Here is a 20,612-nt window from a genome sequence, read left to right on the forward strand (position 1 = left end):
AAACTGTCCTATGTCCTGTGCACACTTCCTGTGCTAGCTTATGTAGGCTAATTAGCCCTTCAAGTTATTGTCTTGAACCACAGAACAGTTCTCTATGTTATGGAGAATAGGATAAGGGGTGGTTTGATTAGCTTAGCAAAAGACAACTAGACGGGAGTCTTCAAAAATGCAGTGTGCTGTCAACCAACAGGACTAAGCAGCTAAGTGGATTTCTGGCAGATCAGCAGGTATTTTTCTGTACGTGCATGGTCTTTAAAGGGATAAAACATAGGAAACATTAATGCAAGCCCTGACATACACTTTAATACATTTTGTAAACATGAGTTGGATGTCTTCAAAAATCAGGATTCAGTCATTTCTGTGAGTAGTTCATGGGACTTTGAATAAGTTCAGCAATGCACCTAATATGAACATGTATTTTACTAAGTATTAAGAGCTTAAAATTTCAAAATGTCCTAAGGGAGTTGCATATTCTATAATCAGGAGGCTGAGAAAGGAGAAGAGCTTAAAGCAGCCCATAGATGATTTGATTTTCTTTCCTTCCACTCCAGTCTGCACTGATGGGGAAGCCTTTCTTGTCGGCAGAACACAATGAGGCCTGCCCATGTACTGTATGGATGAATCGTGGCTGGTCCCTGTTGAATTTGACAAATTTCACTCCATGTATGATTGGCTTAAGACATCAGTCACCTAATCTCTTAGTATGCACTTAGGATAGTATCACTACAATGATTTAGGGGGAGGGCATTCAACCCTGCATATGGATGAGGAAAGGTAGAACATGAGATTCTAAAACAGAGATATTTGTTGAAATCTGTTTGATACTTTTAGGGACCCCAGAAATTACCTTGTCGCCTGATTTCATACAGTCACATCCTTCCTGCTGCAGCAGGAATCTTAAAATATATCTACAGCCAAGGCATTTTTTCTATTTTTTGATATAGTATGGATTGGTTTAAACCCCTTCATTTTTTTACATATGTGTCCCATTCAAAATATTATCTTTCACTTTTGTAGACACAACAGAAAGTAAGAGCAAATCTTTCCAAAGTGAGGTCAATTTCCTTTTAGACAGCTGTCACAAGAATAGATGGAAGATTTCCCTTCTATTTCTATTATGATGGAATTTAAAAACTTTACACCTTCCCTCACTATCAGTACAAGTGGCAATGGTTTGACGGGATACATCAAGGGGTAAATCTCACTAGCAGGGATACAACAGACAGCAATACATTCTAAGAGGGGTTCTAAGCCTTCCAAACTCTATTGAAAACTAAAAAAAAAGTTTTCCTCTAGTTGTGGTTTAATTCATCTTCTATATAAGCAGAGAAAATAAATGAATACAAAAAAAGTCTGTTGATTTGTATGAAGCCCCATGCACACTATCAGATTTTCTGCTGATTTTTTCCTTCAGATTTACCAAAACCATATAATATGAGGTCAAACTTTAGGAGTTTCAATGTGTATGCAATCAGGTAGGCCCTTGCACTACATGGTTTTGGTCAATCTGAAGACAAAAATCAGCAAAAAATTTGATAGTGTGTATGGGGCTTTAGACTGCTTAAATCCTGGAAAGAGTTTTTATTTAATAACAGTAACATCAGTGTGTGGTTGGTAAGGAGTGTCTTCTGAATAAGACCCGAGGTTCAACTCACAAAGCTAATACACCAGAACAGGGATCCTTATAAGAATATATATATATATATATATATATATATATATATATATATATATTCATAAAATGATCATTACTTTAATATTGGAGCCAAAAGGCTTGAAAATTATCATAACATGGCTAAAGAGGCTCCTCACTAAACACATACTGCTGTAAAAGAAAAATCCAGCATAAATTATCTCAGCGGGTAGGAGGAGTTTGGATCTTCAATACACAGGTCTCTTGTCACTATTCAAAACTCAATACTAAAAGCAATGACAAATTTCCCAATATCTACGAAATTATTTATGGATGTGTGTGCCTGTGTGAGCATGCATATTTCTAGAAAGAGTATAACAATGACACGCCACTGCTCTGGGGTCCTGTTTATTCTGGCTATATAGTGAGGTTGATATACTAAAGGTAAATGGGCCACTTTGCAAAAGAAGCGAAACTTTGCCAGGAAATTTTCCCCAAAGATTAGTGAATGTAGTGAAAATTCATTTTGCAAAGAACGCTAACCATACCCTAAGCTCTGGGGCTAATTCCTTTGCAAAGTGAATAGTCTGTATGCCTTTAGTAAATAAACCTCAGTGTGTTATGTATGTAGCAAGAACCTCTTGCAAATACATTTGGCTAAAATAATGTAGTTTATTACGCCTATATGATTGTTATGAGAGCAATTTGTATTTCTCCATGACTATAGGAAGTGCTTTGGAGATAGAGATGATATAAGCAGAGAAGCCCCTTAATGGTGTTGCTATGGGGACTCATGACATGTTATTAAGGTCCTGATGTCTAGCATGTTTCCATATTTTAATACTGACATAGAAAAATTAATGAATTGTTTCCTTTTTGTGAACTTGCTTCAGATACAATGTTTTTCAGATAAATCAGTAAATGCTTGAACAAAATGTATTAAAACAGGTGTGAGACAAAATAGTTCACTGCGCTCTCTACGCTTGTTTAAGGAGAATAAACTTGACTTCTAAATCCTTAAATCCAATTTAGCAAGCCTCATGTAAGTAGAACAACACTGCAGTGAAGATTATATAAAGCACAAGAAATGAACTGTTCACTTGCTGCTGGTGAAAGATTCAAGAGCATTTATTCCAGACTTCTATGTGAAATGATGCAACCAGCAGCCCTTAAATGAAACTAGTTAATCTAGCCTTTGAAGAATAGAGCCAAACACTTGAGTCGTAGGAACATTTATGAACTGCAGAAAGTAATTACTGAAAGATAAAATAGGATGTCACGGTGCAGTTAGTTTCCCAAATTTATTGCTCTGGATTTTTTTTTTTCTGCTGCTTACAAGCCCCCTTGTATGATGTAATTTTCATATTTGACAGCCACCCTCTCACAACAGCTGAGAAGGGTTGGTGGGGAGAGGGATCACCATATGACTTTTCCCTTGATGGCCAGGATTCTTTAACTATGATGTATCATCAGGGTGAGATGTTTCAATGCTGATAAATAATTCAGTCTTTCTGTCATCTTGGAAGAGCTAAAATTTATACTGCAAGCCAAGGAATGAGAGAAAGTGACCCTCCAACACTAGTTAAAATGTCAACTGAATGCTTTGAAGAATATCTGAGGTAAATTCATCTAAAAAATAAGAAATAGGACACTCTGAATAGGTTTAAATGTATCAGGGAAGCTTATTAGATAAAACTTACTGAGCTTATCATTGAACAGTTAAAGAAGAATCCTTGCTTATAATGCAATGGGGTTGATTTAATAAAGTAGTAGAGTAGGTTGTTTTTGTAAAGGTATGTTCTCTTAACTTTGTGTAGCTATTGAAGATTTATGTAATCTATGAATACCCAACCATAAGAGGAGAAAGGAAAAGAAAACAAAATAAGATGTTTGCTTGTACCAGAAAGAGATGATTGAACACACCTCCTTATACCTTATTCTCTAAAACACTAAATATTCCATACAATTCGAAGGTGTCAAAACCATTCATCTCTTGATATCATTCTTCTAAAATGTATTGCAAACAGCACTTAAATTGAGAGAAGGAGGCTATACTCAGCGAGTGAGCCAACCAGGGCTCTATTGCTTTGAATAGGTATGTTTATCAGAGGGGAGAGCAGAGAGTTAGCCTTATTAATGTTTTGCTTTTCTCTTAGACTCCTTTGACACTGGAGCCATTTTTCAGGCGCTTTAGCGCTCAAAATAACACCTGTAAAACACCTGAACAAAGCCTCAGCTGCAATCCCAGTGTGAAAGCCTGATGTCACAAAAAGTCCTGCAAGTAGCAGGTGCTGTAGGAGCAGTGTATACACCGATCCTAAAACACCCCTGCCCATTTAAATCAATGGGCAGTTCTGCTGAACTGCAGACAAAATGCTGCTGCTGCCGCGTTTTGCCGTCGGTTTTAACCTTTTTCTGGCCACTAGCAGGGATTAAAACCACCCAGCTAACGGCTGAATAGCGCTGCTAAAATGACAGTAAAGTGGCGCTTTACCTCTGATGCCCGATGCTTTCAGTGTGAAAGGGCTCTAATTATTGCCTAATCACAGTCATCAATGGGTCAGTTTATAGCCAGGCTTTATTGTTTAACTTCAGTATCTTCATCAGAGAGGTACATATCTTTTGACAAGTAAAGCAATCAACAATATTTATTTCAACTGTGTATTAAGCTGTTTATGATAAGTTTAGCTGTAATCTGTCTCAAAATGTGTACCTGGTTGATGTACTATTGCAGCTAGTATAGAACTTACCGAATTTATAAAGTTAAACATTAGTATTTTATTTTCCATAGAAAGTATAGCATCTCACAGATTTTGCTGCTCTCAGATTCCACAAAGGTAAAAGGCCCAAAAAATATTTTTATCAATTTATAAACAAGTGTTTGCAAATATCTTATCTTAAATCAGGTATAATATAATGTAATTAACCAAGTTGGTAAAGAATCTTTATTTTGGTAACTTTTTATTCATTTCCTGCATTTCACCATTTTTCTTGTCTTTATATAAATTTTTTGGCTCTTACACTTTTTATTTAACCACTTGCCTACTGGGAACTTATACCCCTTCCTGCCCAGGCCAATTGTTATCTTTCAGCACATTTCAATGACAATTGAGGGGTCTTGCAACACTGTACATAAACTAAATTTGTATAATTTTGTTCTCACTAACAGCGTTCTTATGGTGAAATTTAATCACTGCTGGGTTTTTTTTGCTAAATAAATTAAAACAAAAATTTTTTTGAAAAAAAATATATTGGTTTCTGTTTTTTTGCAAATAACGAATCTTTCTGCATGAATTTAGACCAAAATATATTCTGCTACTCTTCTTTGGTGGAAATAAGTCAAATCAGTGTATATTATTTAGTCTGTAGAAAAGTTATACAGTCCACAAACTATGGTATATACCTGAAAATGGATGAGTCCTGATGTATTGATAGCCTATTGCCAGGACAGTAAAGATTTTACCCAAATTACTCCTTTTTGGAAAGCAGAAAGTCCAAGTTATTTAGTAAGAGACATTGCAAGTTTTTTGAAGTAGTCATTTTTTGGTCATAAGATTTTGGAAAATTAAGAAATTATTATTATTATTATTATTTTTTGACATACTATCACCTGTGCAGTACAGGCTCATCATATGATGGGTGTGATGGTGATCAGGGACACTGACTGGTGACTGTATGAAAAATATAAAAAACATTTTTTTTAAATTATATTTCTTTATTTTTTTTACAACTTTGTTAACAAATTTTGACCAGAGCAATATAATGGGGGTTATTTATGAAAGGCAAATCCTCATTGCACTGAAAGTGCACTTAGAAGTGCAGCCACTGTAAATCTAAAGGGTAGATCTGAAATTAGTGGAAGCTCTGCTGATTTTATCATCCAATCATGTGCAAGCTAAAATGCTGTTTTTTTATTTTCCTTGCATGTCCCCCTCGGATCTACAGCAACTTTATTTCCAAGTGCACTTGCAGTGCAAAGTAGATTTTCCTTTAATAAATAACCCCCAATGTTACAATAGTAACATTATACTACTCTAGGGAAGTATTTTTTTTTTTTTTTACACATTATGTTTGCATATAGCAATACATTTCACTGCTATATACAAGCATTTTACTGAATGAAATGGATTCATTCAGTGTGCTAATCACATGGTACATGGTACAGATGGGCTTTGATTGTCCCAGTCTGTACCATACGATCACAATGACCAATCACAGCTAGCAAAACAATTTTATACAATGGATGGCTTGAAAAGAAGCCATCCTACTTCTAAACACATCCGATAAGTTTGACAAGATCTGGGAACCCTGGGCCCATCTGATGGGGCTTACCTCGGGGCCTCTCTCAAGGCCAGGTTAATTTACCTATAGAGCATTAGGTGTTGCTCTTCTCTCCCTTCTTTTTCTTCTCCCTCTGAGCTTTCCTTTCTTTTCTTTTCTTTCTCTCTTTCTCTTTCCTTATGCCTTCCAGGCTCCTCTAACCTAGAGGTTTATGGTTATAGGTTTAAGTAAAGCCGTTTCGGTCTGTTTTACATTTGGTACTATGCCACTCAAGTGGCTTCAGATCAGTTGCACTAGTAAGAATTTCCCGGGGGGAGAAGGAGTTTCTGGTATAGGGGGGGGTATGTTGGCCCGGCACAGCTTGCTCCCATTTGGGGTGCCGGGTTTTGGCATATCTCATTCTGGCCCTGTCTCAGCCCTCAGGGGAATTGCTGAATGTCACGTATATGCCAACTTGCGGTTATACTGGCTATTGAGGCTCTATCTATGCAGTGTTATAAGATTTCATAAGCCTTTCTGTACTTGTTATTGATTCAAGGCGCAATATGTATACGCACTGTATGTGTAATACCCTTTCTTTTATCTTGTGAAAATAAAACTCTTTGAAATTTGAAAAGAAGCCATCCATCATTTACACGTGTCATGTGACCTGCTGTGATTGGTTACAGCAGTCACATGGTACCAGTAGCAGGCTGATATAGTGATCAGTCTTAAGGCTCCAGGGGACACAGAAGGTGAAAGATCATGCATATGCATGGCCCCGCTAGCGTGGGGTGATGCACGATCCAGGAGGATGTCATGATTTTTTGGATACTTTTTTTCACATTTTATACCTTTCTTGATGTTCCAGGCTACACTTGTGTCCATGTAATTTCCACTTGTCCATGGGTTCCTGGAATTGCAATGTCATCAATCCCAGGAGTCAATGGTCATCCCCGCTGCTAGCATTGCTTTATTTCACAACCGGAAATGACACAATGCTAAGCGGGGATGGGTGCTATTTTTGATTTGGAAATTCAGTTAGACACACAGTGGGCCCTAATTCTTTCCCACCACACATGCACAAGATTGGGAGGTGCATGCTGGGAATCCAGCTGCACCTAAGGATGACTGTGAGCTGAATCTGGAGTTTAGCATAAGGACAGAAAGATGCACAAAGAACAAAAACAATAAAATAGACAACACGCATGCTGATTTGTACTCAACGAGCGTTAAGTGTTACGGGGGTTATTTAGAAAAATAAATAAATAAACATCTGGAACTCTGGTTTAAATTCATTATAGCATGCCACCCAAGAGTAGATCAATTTCCAAAAAAAAACTATTCTATGCTTATCACAATCTGACCAATAAACATGAGATAGCTGAATTCCTGGCAGGTATGTAAAAATAGCACTTAATTCAGCTATGGTATCCATAAAAAAATCATGGAATGTATTTCCACACTAGCATGGTTACCTAAATCTGACTTGCTGCCAGCCTCGCTGACACAAGGAGAACAGGTCACCATTGTGAGCCAATGAGTTTTCTCTTACTGACATGGAACACTCTAAAATGATGGGAGAGCACAGAATGAGCAAGAGGGAGTTGTAGCTCATTTAACTAGTTCCTGACCGCCGGCCGTCAAATGACGGCCAGGCGGCGCAGCTATTGCGGCGGGAGGCCGTCATATGACGGCCTCCCGTTTAAACAGGGATGCGCGCGATCGTGCGCGCGCATCCCTGTTTCTTCGGTGGCGGCGTGTCACGGAGACACCGCTCCCCACCGAAGGGGGTGAACAGCCATTCGTTATGGCTGTTTACCACGTGATCGGCCGTGATGAAGTCACAGCCGATCACAGATGGTCACACCCCCTACGTGCACGGCGCATGCGCGCGATCGCGAGCACGCTGCGCGTGCACGTCGGTGGCGGCGTGTTCCCCGGGAACACTGCTCGTCACCGACACTGGTAAACAGCCATTGGCTGGCTGTTTACCCACGTGATCGGCTGTGATCCTTTCACAGCCGATCACTAAAATGTAAACAAACCGCGGTAAAGGGATGTTACCGGGTTCTCCTCCTCACACACCGATCGTGTGTGAGGAGGAGATTGCGGTAACATCTCGTTACCGCATACAGTGTACACCAAACATACTGATTGCCCCCCCCCCCCCCAATAAAGAGGACCTGTCACCACCCCTCATAGTACCTGTCAATCACAGTCCATCAGAGTACCTGTCACAGTCCATCAGAGTATTTGAGTACCTGTCCCAGCCCATCAGAGTACCCGAGTACCTGTCCCAGCCCATCAGAGTACCCGAGTACCTGTCCCGGCCCATCTGAGTACCCGAGTACCTGTCCCGGCACATCTGAGTACCCGAGTACCTGTCCCAGCCCATCAGAGTACCTGTCCCAGCCCATCAGAGTACCCGAGTACCTGTCCCAGCCCATCAGAGTACCCGAGTACCTGTCCCAGCCCATCAGAGTACCCGAGTACCTGTCCCAGCCCATCAGAGTACCCGAGTACCTGTCTCAGCCCATCAGAGTACCCGAGTACCTGTCCCAGCCCATCAGAGTACCCGAGTACCTGTCCCAGCCCATCAGAGTACCCGAGTACCTGTCACAGTTCATCTGAGTACCCGAGTACCTGTCCCGGCCCATCAGAGTACCCGAGTACCTGTCCCGGCCCATCAGAGTACCCGAGTACCTGTCCCGGCCCATCAGAGTACCCGAGTACCTGTCACGGCCCATCAGAGTACCGAAGTACCTGTCACGGCACATCAGAGTACCCGAGTACCTGTCACGGCACATCAGAGTACCCGAGTACTTGTCACGGCACATCAGAGTACCCGAGTACCTGTCACAGCCCATCAGGGTACCCGAGTACCTGTCACGGCCCATCAGGGTACCCGAGTACCTGTCACGGCCCATCAGGGTACCCGAGTACCTGTCACAGTCCATTAGAGTACCGAGTACCTGTCACAGTCCATTAGAGTACCGAGTACCTGTCACAGTCCATTAGAGTACCGAGTACCTGTCACAGTCCATTAGAGTACCGAGTACCTGTCACAGTCCATTAGAGTACCGAGTACCTGTCACAGCCCATCTGAGTACCTGAGTACCTGTCACAGTTCATCTGAGTACCTGTCACCGCCCTTCAGAGTACCCAAATACCAGTCACCAAACCATCAGAGTACCTGTCACCAGGCCATCAGAGTACCTGAGTACTTGTCACCAGGCCATCAGAGTACCCGAGTACCTGTCACCAGGCCATCAGAGTACCCGAGTACCTGTCACCAGGCCATCAGAGTACCCGAGTACCTGTCACCAGGCCATCAGAGTACCCGAGTACCTGTCACCAGGCCATCAGAGTACTCGAGTACCTGTCACCAGGCCATCAGAGTACCCGAGTACCTGTCACCAGGCAATCAGAGTACCCGAGTACCTGTTCCAGTCCATCTGAGTACCCGAGTACCTGTCACAGTCCACCTGAGTACCCGAGTACCTATCTCCAGCCCATCAGAGTACCCGAGTACCTATTTGCAGCCCATGTCTCATAGAATATACGTTGGGGTGTTTACTTTCCAAAATGGGGTCATTTTGTGGGTAATTTCACTGTCCTGGTGGTCCAGGACCTTCAAAAGTGTGATGGGTAGGAATGAAATAAGATTTGTCATTTATGCTCCTAGAACGCCTGAACGTACTACTTCAATGTTTGGCCCATCTATGTGGCCAGGCTGTGTAAAAGTCCTACACATGTGGTATCGCCATACTCGGGAGGAGTAGCAGAATGTATTTTGGGGTGTAATTTTTGCTATATACATGCTATGTGTTAGAAATATCTTATAAATTGACAATTTTGTGTAAAAAATAAATGCGTTTTAATTTTTTTCCACATATTCCAAAAACTTCTGGAAAAAAATGAACCGTTCAAAAGACTCATTATGCCTCACAGATTATACGTTGGGGTGTTTGCTTTCCAAAATGGGGTAATTTTATGGGAAATTCCATTGTGCTGGTACTCCAGGGCCTTCAAAAGTGTAATAGGTGGTTGAGAAATGAGATGCGTCATTTTTGCTCATAGAACGTCTGAAGGCACTACATCAATGTTAGTGCTCTGTATGTGGCCAGGCTGTGTAAAAGTCTCACACACGTGGTATCGCCGTACTCGGGAAGAGTAGCAGAATGTATTTTGGGGTGTAATTTTTGCTATATACATGCTATGTGTTAGAAATATCTTATAAATTGACAATTTTGTGTAAAAAAAAATGCGTTTTAATTTTTTTCCACATATTCCAAAAACTTCTGGAAAAAAATTAACCATTCAAAAGACTCATTATGCCTCACAGATTATACGTTGGGGTGTTAGCTTTCCAAAATGGGGTGATTTTATGGGAAATTCCATTGTCCTGGTACTCCAGGGCCTTCAAAAGTGTAATAGGTGGTTGAGAAATGAGATGCGTCATTTTTGCTCGTAGAACGTCTGAAGGTACTACATCAATGTTGGTGCTCTGTATGTGGCCAGGTTGTGTAAAAGTCTCACACATGTGGTATCGCCGTACTCGGGAAGAGTAGCAGAATGTATTTTGGGGGGTAATTTGTTGTATACATATGCTGTGTGTGAGAAATAACCTGATAATATGACAATTTAGTAAAAAAAAATAAAAAAAAATAAAAAATCTTCATTTTGCAAAGAATTGTGGGAAAAAATTACAACTTAAAAAAACTCACCATGCTACTTACTTAATACCTTGGGATGTCTACTTTGTAAAAAGGGGTCATTTGGGGGGTATTTGTACTTTCCTGACTAGTTAGAGTCTCAAGAAATGAGATACACCTGATGTACTGAAGGCCTGATCAGAAGTGATGAATTTTCAGTGATTGGCACCATAGATTGTAGACTCTATAACTTTCACAAAGACCAAATAATATACACTAATGTGGGTTATTTTTACCAAAGATATGTAGCAGTATAAATTTTGGCCAAAATTTATGAAGAAAAATTACTAATTAGCAAAAATTTATGACAGAAACGAAGAAAAAGGCATTTTTTTCACAAAATTTACGTTTTATTTTATTTATAGCACAAAAAATAAAAAACCCACTAGTGATTAAATACCACTAAAAGAAAGCTCTATTTGTGTGGAAAAAAGGACGCAAGTTTCATATGGATACTGTGTTGGATGACTGAGTAATTGTCATTCAAAGTGTGAGAGCGCTGAAAGCTGAAAATTGGTCTGGTCAGGAAGGGGGTGTAACTGCACTGTACTGAGGTGGTTAATGTCCAGTTATAGGCTGGGGTAGGTCCTTGAAAAAGCTTTATTACTAAACCACAGTGTATAGGGTAATCACTCAATCACTCAGCTAACACTGCTATTTAGGCCAACATGATTGCAAAACCTTGGCAGATAAATGGTTCATGTAGATTTATTTCACCTGCTTTTAAATGTTTGCCCAAGGTTCACTTGCATTAAACGCTGCCCCAGCTATAACAGACAGTATATGGCAAAATTGTCCAGGTTTCTTATCTAGAAAAAAAATGTAATCTATCATAACTACAATATAATTTGCCAAGCTGTATATAAGATGTATATAGTACTTGCATCAAGACAAGTCTGCAAAACATGAACTGATATCGATTTCATGCATTATTTCATCAGATTCTTTCCCCGCCTCTACTCCTCTAGTCGCCTGACCCCTACTCATGGTTTTTATCCTTGTGCTGTGAGTGGCAATCACTGAACAGAGGGTTGTTTGAATGTACTTATTGTTATTGTCATTGTTTCTAAATTGTTTAATTTAAATTATCTTAGGAGCCACACAAGCAGACAGACAAGGATGTGGATCGCCAGATATAAAGCAGGGGGCCTACTAGAGAAATTTAAAATTCATGATTTTGTGGGTCATGAATAAATACAAAAAGTTAATTTGCATCCAAAACTGGCATTTGGTTTGGAGTGGCTGACTATAGTATACAATTATTCCCCCCCAAAAAAATCAGTTTTTTTTTATAAGCTACATCAATTAAAAAAAGCTTATAATATAATTCTTTGAAATCTAAGTTGTGTAGAGTATTTAGATATTTGAGTCTAATTTAAGATAGCAGATAAGATGGCAGAAAACGTAACCAACCAGTATCTATTCAGTGCTGAGAGCATGTACTCATTGAGCCTCAGGTAGAGTTCTCTTTAACCATGACATGTGAAGTACCTTTATATGTGCATGAGAATACATTTAATAAGGTGTTATACACTGAATACTGCTTTTGTTATCTTCTAACGTTGTGATGCATGGCAGGTGCATTTTTAAGTAGACATTGTGGCAAAGCATTTAGGGAATTCTGCCTAGCAGCAAGTCACTTTTCAATGTGAGGGTTTTGATGATAAAATAGTTAAACAATGTGTCCCTACACCTTCCTCAAACTTAAGCTGCGATTAAGTACCCAAACCTAACCAACATTACCCTTCATACTTAATAGTCTGAATCCAAAAACATAACTTTCCTGTAACACTTAACCTTTAACTCAACCCTATAATGTATTCTTAACACTTAACCTGACCCTAACACTTTATCTTTTACCTCAATCCAACCTTAAAATTCAACCCCCACCAAACATATACATTTTGCCTAGTTATATTAAACAATTTGCACTACAGGATTGGAACCAAAGCTAAAAGAGAATTTAAATCTCCCTAGCAGGGTCATGAGAAAAAAAAAACAGTCACAGAGATTTACACTGCTTACCAATCCTCCAAAAAAAATGATTTTAGATCATTTTTAATGTTTAAGCTAAAAGTGTCAGTAAATGCGCCAGTTAATAAGATAATATACAAACTACCACCTCATGTTTAGTTTCCTTGAATGAGCTTTCTAAATTTTGTTTACCCACAAACCTCAGGAACACTTGGCTCCAAACTACTAGTTTAAAGTTTGAGCTGTGAGTGTATAAACATAGCCATGTGTACTGCTCACCTCATAATAATATCTCCCAAGATTACTTGTACTTTCGTTCAGCAATACACATGCATGCCCACTAGTAGGCATTTTGAATGCTGGTACCTCTTGCAAGTGACAGTGACAGCTAGGAACTTGGTAGCTGTTTCCTGGTCCTGTTGTCAAAGTTGTGGGTGGGGCTTTGAACAAAAAGACCAGTTCTACTTCTGCAAAAATGACATATGCTAGTATTGAGAGTGCCAAGGCATAACATTGTAGGACACATCAGGATGGTGCCAAGGAAGGTGGCTACATGTACAGTAGGGCTAGTTTACCCACAACAATTTAAAAAATGTGATTTGGGTTTGGGACATTTTAAGTATGCATTGATGTCCTCCACTGAGGATGGTTTAGACAAAGCTATGAATGTATGCAAAAACCGAAGTATCCACTTCCCTACAGCTCCCAAAAAGAAAAAGAACAGCATTTTGTAAAGATAGTCACAACTAGAGTTCCTAGGGATAATAATAAAAATATTGAAGATTTCATGCTGGGCACCATGAAAAGTATAGTAGCCAATGATAAATATAAAAACATGGTTTTCTTTAATACTGGATACAATTATGCATACAGCTACAAACGATATGCTAACAGCATTTCAATTAGGTATGTATGATAAATCCAAGTTAACCAACTTTCACTACCTGAACTATATCTTTTTTATGTTTCCCCACATGTTTCCCCACATTTACTATCTTGGCTTCAAATATGACAGAGGAAATGCCAGCAAAGAGCAAGAAAATAGGTGGAAACCAGTAGAAAAACATATGACCTGGAGTGGTACTTACAGAATAAAATTCAAAAGATATTTTTGGTGTTATATTAGACAATCCTCTAAGTTGTTTGTATGTTAAATAATGAACAGGAAACATGACCCATATTTGTAAGGAATTAATTTGGAGTTTTGATTGTTATGTAAACTAAGCTCTATTTACATCTTAAAGTGGACCAATCCATCTCTAGTGAATATATTTCTCCAGTCTCTAGTGCTGTTCATATAACCAAGATAATATTTTGTGTGATTTATTCATAAAGCCCAACTTCAATGGAACGTGGATCGGGAAAGCTGTATTCTATGTGCGTTTCCCACAGCACACATGTATGTGCTGTCCTTGAGATGCACACAGGTCCCAGTTAATTGTTAATAGCACTCAAATGCATCTTGCAAATTGCAATGCAATTTCAGCCACCAACCTGCTTTGTACTGCAGTACCATGTGATTTGGTTCAGTTTGATCTGAAAAAGTAGTGCTTGCACTTTTTTCCATGTTCCAGGTACATTTGGCAGCCCACTAAAATTAATTGGCTGTCAAAACCCAAGTGAGTTCCCATACAGTCCCACATGGTCCCGTTTGTTCAGACGGGACCATTTGGGACTGTACGGGAATATACTTGTTTCAGTGTGAACAAACCCTAAAAAAGCTATAGCTGCTATAATCACCTGATCGCTTCTGAGTTCAATGATGACCTGCATCATTCAACTAATTTCCTATGAGGCTAGGGAATCAAGACCCATTCCACCTGGGCTCAAAGGAGAATGCTGATGATGGCAGAAAGGAGGAAGGAAGAGTCAAGAACACCTATGACATTTCATGTCCAGACTAAACACATGGGGAAGGATAGATAGAAAGATAGATAGATATTTTTTTGTATGAGTGCTCCTTTGGAGATGGAAGGGAACAAAATGGGTCTTGTGACAGCCCCAGAGTTGGGCTGTAAAGGGAGGATCAGGGTTCATTTTTACTGTTCCTTCCATTATGCATAAATTATGATATCTAAGGCCTAAAGCATCCCAGTAAAATGTAAAAGAAATAAACCTTTCAGTATAAACTGGTATAAATATATAATACAACTATGAAGAAGCTATGTTACATAAAAATGCATGCTTCCTATTGAAATCATAGCACAGCCCTTGTGCTTTACTGTTTCTTTTATCTCAGTGCAAGTAAGGTACGCTCTTTAAAGGAAACTTGCTTTTTAGGTGACTTATCCTGTAAATGATTTTGTCACATTTGTCCCTTTTCAGAATGATACTGCTTACACTGTTTGATTTATTAAAAATACATCATTTTCTGTTTTTAATACTAGTATTACAAGTCTGCTTGGTTGTTATGGGTCTCTGCACTTCACACATTCTTACTGCTCTTTGCACTGCCACATTGCTGCCACTGATCACTTTGTGAGTGCCAGCAACAGACAGGTTTCCTTTTTTTCCTGCAAATATAAGACAACTGGAATCAGATTGGATGCTATAGAAAACTTCCCCATACAGTATTTCTTATTTTACACATATGGGCCCCTAATTTGTCACATTGACAGTTTTTCTTTATCTGTATCTCAATATTCAAATACTAAATGTTTATAACAATGATAGTCCATCTGTTTTCAAGAATTTCATTTTAAAATCATACATAACAGAAATTTGTCTGAATATTATAAAAACCCTGACACATCTGAGCTTTCATTAAAAAGCCTAAAGATGGGACTTGAATACCAATCTGCCACCACTAATTAGTATTTTCAGTTCGGCATATTCACTTTCAGACATATTGCTGTTTGCACATGGTAATTTAGGTAAACAGATAGCATCCACAGCTGCATCAATTAACATTGCTAATCAAAACTGAATTCAGGTAATTAGGCCCATTTATGCAAAAAAAAAAACAAAAAAAAAAAACAGTAATTCGGGGGAAAGATGGGATCTTTGGTAATATTCACAAAAGAGAGTGCCTGTTTTCTTAAACAAGACATTGGGAAAAGAAAAAAGGAGGAATGTGTGTGTGTGGCTAATGTATGTGAGCAAAATTGATAAATTGAAGCAGAGTACTTAATTGCTCTATATTAACAGAGATCTGCTTTCTTTTTTTTTCAAAAATGTTTTCATTGATAATTAGAAAGGATTTACATTTTTGCGGCTAGAGGACTGATATTGGGCCTATTTGGAAAAGGAATTTCCTGATCCCTGAAACAGGATAATATCCCTGTAAGTTATTATGAAATGGTCACACACGGGTAATATTGTTTACACTTTGTGGGAGCTGCTGCAAAAAACGTTCTTAAAAAAACAAAAAACAAAAACAAACAAATACCCCCTTTAGCTGATTGCATGTTTAGCAGTAAATGTATATCACCAGCAGTACACGTTACTGGGACCTGTGGTAATATGCGTAGTACTGCGTCATAGTTCTTAAGGATACCCTCCCACCAACATAGAAAATTAAAGTGTATCTAAAGCCAAAACATTTTTAATAGTTGTGGAAAGAGTAGGGGAGGGTTAAAATGTCTGCCAATTTATTTTTTGTTGTCCATGTCCCGAGGAGATTTTCCTTTGTGTCCTGCCCCATAAGTACAACAGGAAGTGGGAGGAAACCTCTACATGTGATGAAAAATTCCCTCTTAGACATTTTTTACCAGAGAATTCCTATACAAATATTTACCTCTTGTTACGGTGACAACTGTAAAATGTTGGATGTTCCATAATTTTTCAGTCCTTGTGACATTGGTCACTGGGAGCAATAGAGAATGAATCACTTAGCACTGACAAAAAGCAATACACACTTACATGGATTCTTTTATCCTTCTCTACACTAACCAAAACTAAACAAAAAAGCTTATACATTGATTTCCTATGTTGCCTGGAATTGCGACTTAGGAAAGGTTTTCTAGGACTACATGTGGCACTCTTGGTCAACCACTGTAGTGTAGGGAACAAAAGTCAGAGTAAACATTGTTTGAAACTACATATCAGAAAAACATCAACTACATGCTTAGTACTACCATCCTACCATCTTTACACTGCTGCCACTTATACTTTTTTTAAAATCTGCACTGACTTTGCATTATTGCTATACCAGTATCTATAAGATAGGCATAATCTATCTTTAAGCACAAAATATAATTGTACTTAGTTGCTTTGCAGAAATCAGAAACTAAATGAACAGGGCTAGGGAGGGCTAAATATTTGAAGAAACGTAACTAGCTGAGAGCCTAAAGTAAAAAAAAAAAGAAAATAAAAAAATTGGAAACTTCATGAAATATCTGCATTTCTGTCCTAAGCTAATTTCTTAGACTCTGTAGCTGATGTTTGAAAATAATTGGTAGATGCAGGTTAAGAAAAAAAAAGGCTGCACAGCATGGCACAGTTAGCTTCTTTAAATGGGAATACTTTGGAATCTGAAATGGTTCACCAATTCAGCCCAGCACAAGGGCAGTTTTAATTGTCCTACGATGCCAATTTGTTATATCATTTTAGAATCCTGCAAACTCTATGCCACAGGAGAGCCAGAAGGATGATGAAAACAGATGACAAATGAAAAAGGCTAAAGTAATATTCTGCTACTTACAATAGAGACAAGCAGCACAATACATACTTGTCACAACAATATACTGACAAATTGCTCTATCACCTTTTCGCTCATTAGGTTCCAGTGTCTTGGCTTGATCCCTGGTGTACACAAAGCTGTTACAAGGGGCATGTTGATCTTAAACTTCTCAAGCTTGGTCTTAATGGTTGTAGCGACTTTAAGAGGTCCGTGTAAGTCCGGGTGATAAAATGCTTTTGTCAGTTTGTAACTAGTCTTCCATAAATTCTGCACCTGATGACAAACATTTTTCAGAAAACAGTTATTGATTTTTTACAGTTGTGTATGACTCATCTATCATATTGCTAGGCCCAGGGTAATTCTTGTCATATTAGACCAATAAAATTTAAATTTAAATTGATTTTACAGCAAAACAGCACATTAGTCTTTCTTTAGGGAATGGACAGCTCCTTTTCAGATCCCTCTTCAAAGATGTATTCCTTTCCTCTATATTACAAGCTTAAATGTACCATAAAATATAATCCCTTCCTCTGTATGGTGAACCAGAACCTCTCATAACAAAATCGATCCCCGATTACCAAAATTTGCATAACTCGTGGCAAGCACCAGGGCAAAGTTATAACATACCTCCTCTTCTACATTTTCTGCATTGAGCTGTAGAAAAGGCCCATTCATCCATTTATCATAGGAAGTGCTAAAATGTGCAGCAGTGGTCCATAGTTCTTCATAGGGCTCTTTTAATTTACGTATCTCATCTATTTGATCAAATGTGCTCATTTGCTCAACTTCTAAAAGCATCTCCTCTTTATTAATTAGAGATTTCTGGGGGGAAAACAAAACAATCCTCAGTAAGTAATTGAAACACTTAGGGATTTATACTGCAAACCTATCTTCCATTTAGAAACTATTTTACTTTCACTGAACTGTCAAATTTAGGTTTATATGGCAAAACCTAAGAACACTATACTGTATAATTTACAATTTCTACCAAAAAAAAAGCAGTCATATGCCATAAAAAGTCACTTGACTTTTTTTGAATGAAGCCATAATTAACATCATTGTTTAAAATAAGCTAATGCAAGTCTTGTGGAAATTACATTGAATGGACTGACACAGAAGCAAGGTAAACATTTTAGTTTTTAACCATAGTTTTAAGTTGGCAAGTATTAGCAATTAATTAAAACAAGCATGGTACTCATTTAGGAGGTATACCCCTAAGAGCCCAGTGCTTGGACATGCTGTTGTTCAATAAAGGTTTTGTCCATTAAAAACAGGTATTTCAGTTTTTAGTAGATGCTGTCATGTTAAAGAACCCAAAAAGGTCTTAAATCTCTGAGATAGACTACCTGGGTCTACTCTAACCATTTATAAAGGGTCCCACTTTCCTTGTGATATTTTTGCTGGAACATACAATGGTGGGAGGGAACACTTCAAATAGTCATGAATTACAGAAGGGAGGTCTCAGGGAATTAAGAAGCTAATTTAACCCACCAGGGAACTATAAGTCAAAATCATTCTTGAGTGAACTGACACTTTAATGAACTGAAATGCACTAACGTTAGCCACAATTTTAATTATTATTAAAGTGTAATACCAAATTCAGTGTGGATATAGACATTTTGAATAATTCACTGCGGGCATAATTTTAAGTGCTTTAAGAAATAATAGTTAACATGATGCTAGTGTGTCAAGAAATCCATCTATATGCAGCTTACTGGCAAAACTGCTAATGTTTTGTTTTGTTTTCTTATGGCAGTATGAGTGATTTATACTTCCCCTCAGTCTGCTCTATGGAGAACGTTAAATATGATAATACTTTACAATAAAACCATAGTGTATTTCCAGAATGTTCAGACAACAGGCCTTATGTCTAAAATATGGTGGAAAGGAAGACTATGTGTTTCCCATAGCAATCAAACCACTCTCTCCTTTCATTTTGTAGCTTGTACTCAGAAAAATGAAAGCTGAAATCTGACTGGTCATTTCAAGGGATGCAATCACTTTCATGTCTTTCATGTTGTTTTTTTTTTCCATGAGGCCTGATATTAGTTTATTTTAGAAGCGTATTGCCTTTGTTGCCTTATTATGCATTGTAACTGAAGGTTTACATAATTCAGCTCCTCTTATTATGAAACTAGGCTACATATATGCAATGAACAGTGAGCTTACCTACATATTGCCGGTGAACATTAAGCAAACCTAAAAATAGCTACATTTTCCTTTAAAAGTAGCTTAAAGTGGCTAAGCACAGCTTTACATATGAAATAAAGAGAAAATATATTAAGAAAGAGTATCTATATGTTTCTTAAATTCAGAGATAATGTTTATAGAAAAATTATTTGTTGTGTATCTTATCATATATATAGGCAAATTCGCCTGTTTGTATGACACACAGGCTATCCAGTATAGCAGGACAAAAAGCAGCAACCATGTCCAAACTAACCGATAGTAGCCATATTTCAGTTTTCCATAATCAGATCAGCCGGGATAATTGTTATTTTTATACCTTGCATCTTGTTACGGTTGTTCTCATTTACTTTATACACAAAAATGTGCTCAACAATTATTAGAGAGGAGAGCTAAAGCTATCACTGAGCAATACATATAAAACAAGAATGTGCCAACAGTAATTCAGTTGCAAAATCGAGGATGACCCTTCTTAAATTATGAATCTTAATAGACCATACTCCTAAGTAGGGCACAAGATTAGTAACCACCATATATAACACATAATGTGGTGATTAGTCATTTACAAGTTCATACCCCATGACAGATTCCAGAGCATGAAATACACAACACATCTCTCCAAAATGCACTATACTGCAATTATTCATTGGGAACTTAAACACATAGAGAATCCTTCAAAGCATTTATCTATACCAATCTATAACAATTAAAGAGACAGAAACCATTTATAGAATCACAGCTGGGAAAAGATCCCCAGCAATTGCTCCTACAAAACTCATACAAAACCTAAAATAAACCTAGAACTGGTAATAAAGTCTAGACAGCACACTCTTAAATATATATTTAACACATTATATTATTTGCACTGGGACTGTATGTCATGTTGCAAATCTGAACAAAATGAGTGTAGTTTACCCTTTAGCTATTGCAATGTGCAGAAGCCCAGGCAATTTACCTGACCACAGCATGGTCAGATATGTCTAATTACAAAGAATAAATCCACAGTGGAAAATAGCATGACAACTGATGTAAATATAATTGCAATGTACAATATAATACTGAAACAGCTATGATGCAGAATATTGCAAAAGCCTCAAATTACTACAAATGTGACAGCAGATTCTTGGTTTAATATGTTTTAGCAGACATTTACTAAATAGCTTACAGCACACATTAAGCTTACTTGTTTGCATGCTATTCCAAGACAGTTAAAAAAAAA

At 38.0% G+C, this 20,612-nt stretch overlaps 1 protein-coding gene across 1 annotated transcript in view; it reads right to left on the reverse strand.

Moving 5' to 3' along the window:
* LOC143962680 (dynein axonemal heavy chain 3-like) overlaps positions 1-20,612 on the reverse strand; it is a 2,426,925-nt gene that overhangs the window by 2,027,501 nt on the left and 378,812 nt on the right. The window contains exons 18-19 of the mRNA XM_077472045.1: positions 17,834-18,028; positions 17,291-17,479 (exon numbers count right to left, since the gene is read on the reverse strand). Coding sequence (XP_077328171.1) covers positions 17,291-17,479; positions 17,834-18,028 — 384 coding nt within the window. The remainder of the gene's footprint in view (positions 1-17,290; positions 17,480-17,833; positions 18,029-20,612) is intronic.

The sequence above is a fragment of the Lithobates pipiens genome, unplaced genomic scaffold, assembly GCF_037356315.1.
Source record: "Lithobates pipiens isolate NorthernLeopardFrog02 unplaced genomic scaffold, aLitPip1_a1.2 Scaffold_8, whole genome shotgun sequence".
In the NCBI taxonomy this organism is placed as follows: Eukaryota; Metazoa; Chordata; class Amphibia; order Anura; family Ranidae; genus Lithobates; species Lithobates pipiens.